This window comes from Nicotiana tabacum, chromosome 17, assembly GCF_000715075.1.
Source record: "Nicotiana tabacum cultivar K326 chromosome 17, ASM71507v2, whole genome shotgun sequence".
NCBI lineage: Eukaryota > Viridiplantae > Streptophyta > Magnoliopsida > Solanales > Solanaceae > Nicotiana > Nicotiana tabacum.
In genome coordinates, this window is record NC_134096.1 from 8105768 (window position 1) to 8112929 (window position 7162).

At 33.4% G+C, this 7162-nt stretch overlaps 1 protein-coding gene across 1 annotated transcript; it reads left to right on the forward strand.

The window, feature by feature from the left end:
* Window positions 1-3922: 3922 nt before the first annotated feature.
* LOC107797118 (uncharacterized) lies at window positions 3923-6998 on the forward strand. The gene is made up of 4 exons (XM_075233974.1): window positions 3923-4269; window positions 6008-6069; window positions 6174-6278; window positions 6599-6998. The coding sequence occupies exons 1-4, from the start codon at window positions 4026-4028 to the stop codon at window positions 6734-6736; spliced, it is 549 nt and encodes a 182-aa protein (XP_075090075.1). The 5' UTR covers window positions 3923-4025; the 3' UTR covers window positions 6737-6998.
* Window positions 6999-7162: the final 164 nt, after the last annotated feature.

Genomic DNA, 7162 nt, shown 5'->3' on the forward strand with positions numbered 1-7162 from the left:
TGCGCAAGGCCCGAAGAAGGGGCGGACCACAAGGGTCTATTGTATGCAGCATTACCCTGCATTTCTGCAAGAGAGACTTCAAAGCCTTTGCTGAACCAGTGGCACCTGCATCTCATTTTTTGAAAATTATATTGATCAGTAAAAGAAAAAATGCATTTCTTTGTTATGTATAAATGTATACATCTTTACACAGTTTCAACTACAGTAAAAAAATTTTAAGACTTAAACTTCTGTTTAGGGACTAAGTGTCCCACAATCAGTCCAAAACCACAACAACAATCTCCGGGTAAGTCACATAAGGAGAAACATAGATATGGAAAAAGCAGTTAATTGGGGTTCGGGGCTCTAACTCTCAAAATGACCGGCCGGGTCGTTACATCCTCCCCCTCTTAAAATAATCGTTCATCCTCGAACGAGCATAGAGACATACCTGAAGTGGTGAAAAGATGAGGATAACGGCTGCGCATATCATACTCGGTCTCCCAAGTCGCCTCCTCGACTGGCTGACCCCTCCACTGAACCTTCACGGAAGCAATATTCTTCGATCTCAGCTTTCGAACCTGCCTCTCAAAAAAAATAGCCATCGGTTCCTCAACATAAGACAAATCCTTGTCCAACTGGACTGAGCTGAAATCCAACACATGAGACGGATCACTGTGATACTTCCGGAGCATAGAAACATGGAATACTGGATGGACTCTTGCTAAACTGGGAGGCAAGGCAAGCTCATAAGCAACCTCCCCAACACACCGAAACACCTCAAATGGGCCGATAAACCTTAGGCTCAGCTTTCCCTTCTTCCCGAACCACATAACGCTCTTCATAGGCGAAACTCGTAGCAAGACCCGCTCTCCAACCATGAATGCAACATCGCGAACCTTCCGATCCGCATAACTCTTCTGTCTGGATTGGGTTGTGCGAAGTCGATCCTGAATCACCTTCACCTTGTCCAGTATAAATTGTTGAATTCTTTGGCATAAGAAAAAAATTCTAGTAGTGCTAAAAAGTTCAAAAATTACTTTGCTCAAATCCTAAGTGGCATCATTTTATATTTTTGAATCCATAAATTCCTGGCTCTGTCAGGGTTAAGAAGGCCTCTAGAGACGATAGGAAGTTCACTAAAAATTTAACATTAATAAGTGTTATTTGGCTAGATTGTTAGCTAGTGAATCTGCACCTTATTTTGTTAATAGTTTTGGTCTCTCTGATTTTTGGCCAGCAGTGGATTTAAGGACTGAGGGAGCCATGTGCAATTAATTGGTGAAATTTCAGTTTGCTGGTGCCTGGTGCTTGTGAAGTTGCATTCATTTCTTCCTTCTAAGAAATACTAGTAAATAAATCTAAAAGGATTTAATTTATTATTTATATTGAAACTGTAAACTTTTTTATACAATCAGTGCAATTCTAATTGGTCATAATATGTTATTCCTCTATTTTTTAGTTACCATATCAAATTTGCTACGAAGAGTTATGTTATTGTAGGTTCAACTTAACATGTTAGTGTAAAAGTCATATTCATGGTTAGTTAGCACATAGAACTTAAACTAAATCTGGAAAAAAAGGATGAAATTGTTAATATTTGAAGATTCAAAGATTATTCTTAAACTACAATTTATTTTTCAAATACTTTTTAGTAGGAAAAATTACTATTCATAATGGGATATTTTCATATATACCCTCTTTTGGGGCACCGTTAAAGTTATACATGCATTGCACAAAAATTTATAAAGTGTACCTACTTGGATTTAAAGTAGTTCAATCTTTTCAATGTAATTTCAGAAATCAAATATGAAATTCTTCTATTTTTCAAATTCAACTTTAGAAAATATGTATAGAGGAATCATTTTTATCTTATTTAAGCATCATTATTTTTCGATATAGGAGATTCAGGTTCATTTCATTATATGTGGCTCGGTCATTGATGAAAAATAGAAGAATGATTTTTTATTCAGAATATTATATATCTCAATGGGGAGGGTCCATGTTGTTAAGGACAAAGAGATGAAGGATGTTTAATCAAAGAAAATAAACTTTTGAATTGTTTTTGGGGATATGCAAAAAGGAAATAGTGGGACAAAGTGAGTAATGTATAAAGGGCTACTTTCATTAATAGAAGACTATTAAAAATATAATACAAAAGATTAGCATTAATTAATAATTAATAAATATGACAATAAAATATTTATACATATAGCAGATTTCATTCAATTCAAATCAACAAGAATCAAGCTGCTTAAAAAGACAATCATATCCCTATTTTTTCTCTCAATTCCATAATATGTTTTATGTATTCGTTGGAAACCAATTCATTCCATAACAGATTCTTTCCTTTCCATACATGGACCTTTTTATATAATGTAATGTAGCGAAATTATACATCTTTTTATTCTGATGAAATAAAATACATATATTTCATGAAAAAAAAATATAATGTATGTTTGTGGTATATATACATTATAAATCATGTATTTTTTAGGAAAATTCATATATATATGCATATGTTGTTTATATACGTCATTATATTTAAATATATATCATCGATCCATTCCATAACAGATTTTTTCTTTTTATACATGGACCTTTTTATTTAACTAATCCTAGCAAAATTAATATCTATATATTCTAATGAAATAAAATACATATATTTCGTGAAAAAAAAATATTATGTATGTTTTTGGTATATTATAAATCATGTATTTTTTTTAGGAAAAATCATGTATATATGCATATGTTATTTATACACTTAATTATATTTAAATAGATATTATTAATATACCATTTATATTTTGCACTAATATAACATGCATATTTGTATAAATTATCCGTTTATAAACCGTATATGTGACATATTTCTTTTCTTCTATATACATATTAGTGGCATGCTAACATTTTAGATTAAATTTTATGTAAGGTATTTGCTAGCAATATTCTTTGAATAATATCAATATAATAATGTATTATGATGTATATATATAAGTTATATATGTGGTATAAATACATATAAAAAATATATATGACATATTGATGGAATATTTATATTGTAAATTATCACAATATAATTTACTTGAAATATATTAAAGGTATATTTTGAGTTAAAATAAAATTGTACGGAAAAAAGTTTAAAACTAAAAAAAAAAGCAAATTCTCATTGTGCAGAGGGAATTATTTTTGAGATATTCTTCTTTCATAACCTTTGATATATTTGGGTAAGTGTTATTTATGGAAGAGAAAAAAAAATTATGGAAGAGTGAGGAAAACGAAATGTAGTAAAAGGTGTATTAATGTAGAGGGATCCCTTAGTTAATGGAGTTATAAACGTGAAAGTGCTAAAAAGGTTTTTAAAAAAATATCATTTTTGGAATAAACAAAGTCTACTATTATTTATGAGAATAGTTTTTAAAGAGAGAGCAAGCATGTAAAAATTTCATGTATTAAATGAATCTTTAAACCGGACATACAGTGTAAAAATCCCCCAAAAGAGGCTCAAACAAATCCTAAAAGACCTAACATCTCGGTGAAGTACACAAACAATCATTCTTAGTGGTGTAATTTAGAGATTAGTCAATACTTATTTTTGTTCAGAAAATTTGAACTAAAAATCTTAATTACAGGATAATTCAGGTCATTTGTGTCCCGAAAAACTGAAATTCATGGCACATTGGCTAATTTCGAAATAGTAGTCCTTTAGAGTGGCTACCTAGTGTCATTTCTAACTAAATGTCTGTTGAAGATTTAAAAAAAGGCCCTTTTATGTTACTGGCCCTGAAGCCCATCCATAATGGACTTTTCCCCAAGACTGCTCTCCTTAGGCCCAATCTGAAACACAAGCCCAATATTCAAGTTCAAGTTCACCACCTCTTTCAATCTTATTCCAATTCAAGTTCAGAATCCAATTTTTATAGCCTCACAAAGAATAATGGTAACACTATATATCTGATTTCTGCTCATAATAATTAAAATAAAATTCTGGGGTTCCTTTTTCTATATCATAATACATACTGAGCAAAATATATACTTACATATATATGGCTTCAACAGTTGCCTTTCATTCTATACTTTTTGTTTCACTGAAATCCCCTAAATGTTTTTACAGAAGAAATCAAATTACACTTTCTGCTCTCAACCCATCACCATTTTTTGCCTCAAATTCATTGCTAAAGTTGAAAAAGCAATCAGCTTTATCCACCAAACAATTCAAGAATCTCAGGAGCCACAACAAGTTTCAGGCCACACCCTTAATATTTGCAGTTCAATCCAATTTCTTGAAAGGTACAATCTTTTACTGTTATAGAGAACATTGTGGATTAGCTAAAGTGTTTTGAGTTAATTTCTTATTGTTTAACTGAAAATCTCAATTGGGGTTGGCTATATTAATAATCTGTATTTGTTTTCTTGTCTTTGGGCCTCTCTACCTCTCGGGGTGGGATAACGTGTGCCCACTACACTCCCCATACCCCACCGGTATGATTTCACTAGGCCGTCGTTGTTGTTGTTGTATTTGTTTTCTTGTATTTATGTTCAGTATTAGGAGGATTCATTGGACTATTTTTGGGTGTAGAGACTGAGTATGCTTTGTACATAGGTGGAACTGATATTAGCCGTTTGCGACCATTAAATAAACCCATTGTTTAGCTTGGAATTCTCTGATTTTTTGCTCTGCTAGTAGCATCTACATTGGTACATCCCGTGGCGAAGCCAGGAACTTAAGGGTGTTCAAGATTCTATATGTATGTATAAAAAGCAATATGTGACCTATTATACAAGAGTAGAGGTGGAGCCAAGATTTGAAACTTATGTGTTCGGGATTCTTGTCATTTTAAGTTATGGAGTTCTAAATTAATATCTTGTACATGTTGAATGAATTTCTTAAGACAAATACAGAGATTGGACCAAAGTTACTGGGTTCGGCCAAACCCGTAACGTCAACACTAGCTCCACCTCTTCATAGGAGTATAATTTTTCGGTGAAGGCTATTGAATAGACCACCCTTCGCCGGGGTTGTAGCTCCGCTCCTGGTTACATCTTGTTTTAGTACTATATTCATGGATGATTAAAAATATTACCTCAGTTTTTTTTTTTTTTTTTTTTTGTAATTAAACATTTTAAAAATGCTTTTTGACTCATCAAACAGTGATAGTGCCTGTCTTTCGGGTCCTATTATATAGGAGCTTGGTTCTACTATAGGGGTTGTTCCAAATGCAAGACTTACGCAGAACAGCTTGTTTGGATTAAAAGACAAGGCAGGAATCAAGTTTTCAAATTGAAGATTATTTGATAGTACTAGTAGGAACTAGGAAGAAATTGAAGTAGTTCTGGAACCGTGCTTAAGCCATTGGCAACTAGGGAGGTGTGGAGTACTTCCCAGTTTTTCCCTTTGTTTATTGGATGCTATGACATTTTAAATGATGTTAGTTGTGAAGTTTTATACCCGAATTTCAGGAAAATAGCACTTGAATGTTGCAAAGATATTTAGAAGAGAATTTTTGTTTGTGCTCTATCCAAAAACCATACACATCTTATAGAGCATTCTTGATGTATTGGGATGTTCTAATGGGGCATGAGTTGTTAGTACTTACATGTAAAGAATCATGACTGCATTCTGAAGCAGTTTGACCTTAATGTTCTTTGCTGCTTCTTGCATTGAGATAAGTACTTATGCTTATCAGGACAACAAACTTCAATGGCAAAAGAATTTCTTTCGAAATTTAAAAACTATCCTTTGGAAGTGTCAATGCACAGGGTCTTTGCGGGCAATTGTACTGGAAGTTAGTTCTCCCTAAAGAAGGCATTTTTTCCGCACAATTGGACTCAAAGAACAAGCCGCTGTTTGCATTCTTTATGTCCTATTTAGGTAGAATAAAATATAAAATGTTAGGAAAGTTTTAGTTAGAAAAAGGAGCATTTTCAGATAGCTTCGTGTAGAACAGTAAGTTTTCCTTTGCCTTATTTTCTTGACTTATAGTCTAGACTCCAATGATTATTCCAATGTGTGCTGAAATTTTAATAGTTCTTCAAACTGCATGGAGAGTTGGAAAGGATGGAATTGAAGCTGGAACCAGCATGGTACCTGTAAGTCGAGTTTGTGTCAATTTGATCATGTTATCAATGATGATACTAGAAGATCGTGTTTATCCATTTACCGAATTGCATATACTTCTCTTGTTTGATGTTAGGATGCCATCCCAAGACCGATAGCCAGGATTTCTGTGACCGTAGTTGCAGGGGCCCTTGCTCTTTTTGCACTCAAGTCATTCCTGTCAACAGCTTTCTTCGCGTTGGTATGTTTCCAGCACCGCAGGAACACATAGCTACTACTTTGGTTTCATTCTTCACTTTTTTAGGGAACATTGTCATTGTTGCAGCAATAAAAACTTCTGGTATTACTTAGCACAGTTCACTCATAAAACTATAAAGCCCAAAAACCTCAATCTGACTTATCTTTTCCCCTCTCTAAAGTGGAAGGAACATTCAAAAGTTCCTCAGTGCTCCATGTCTGCTTTTAGCTTTATTCATTATTTTCCTTCTTCTTAGCTTTTCATAATAGATCTTCAAACTAACATTTGTTCATTGACGACTAAAATTCCTCGTTAATGTATAGGCGATGATGGGAGTCATTTACTTTGGATTTATAGCCTTGAACAAAGACGATGGTCCAAAAGGTGGTGGAGGCACAGGCACCACTTCCGTTGACGACAGTCTAGAAGAAGCAAGGAGAATAATGGAAAAGTATAAGTAAGAAATGCAGAAATGGATCTTGTTCGTGGTAATTATTAGTGTCTCTGACTTGCTCCAATATTACTAGTAGGCTTTCAAATCTTATAGTAAAGGAATTCCCTATTCTTGAATGTATTCGTTAAGGGGTAATGTGGTTGGTTGTAAATTTCTGGGTGTCTTGTACCTATATTAGTTATTTAAGAGCAGTGTCCTGAGAATTTATGCTGTAATGCTTACAGTTTTCCTTTTTATTCCTAAAAATTCCCTGTTTTATACTGCATAAAGACCAACCTCCATGTTATTTCAGATCTACTTTTCGCTTTTTAGCACTTTTAGGCACGGGTGGGCATAATACCGACCGAACTGATAATTTCAGTTTATTCGGTTCGGTTTATTTGGTTTTTCAGTCAGTTTGCGGTTTATATTTTTTAAAAATTTGGTGTTCGGT

Excerpts from the sequence above, each read along its gene's own strand:
- LOC107797118 (XM_075233974.1), top strand. The coding sequence starts at position 4,026 with ATGGCTTCAACAGTTGCCTTTCATTCTATACTTTTTGTTTCACTGAAA. Across the intron at positions 4,270-6,007 it reads TCAATCCAATTTCTTGAAAG|TTCTTCAAACTGCATGGAGA; the intron begins GTACAATCTTTT and ends AAATTTTAATAG. Across the intron at positions 6,070-6,173 it reads CTGGAACCAGCATGGTACCT|GATGCCATCCCAAGACCGAT; the intron begins GTAAGTCGAGTT and ends GTTTGATGTTAG.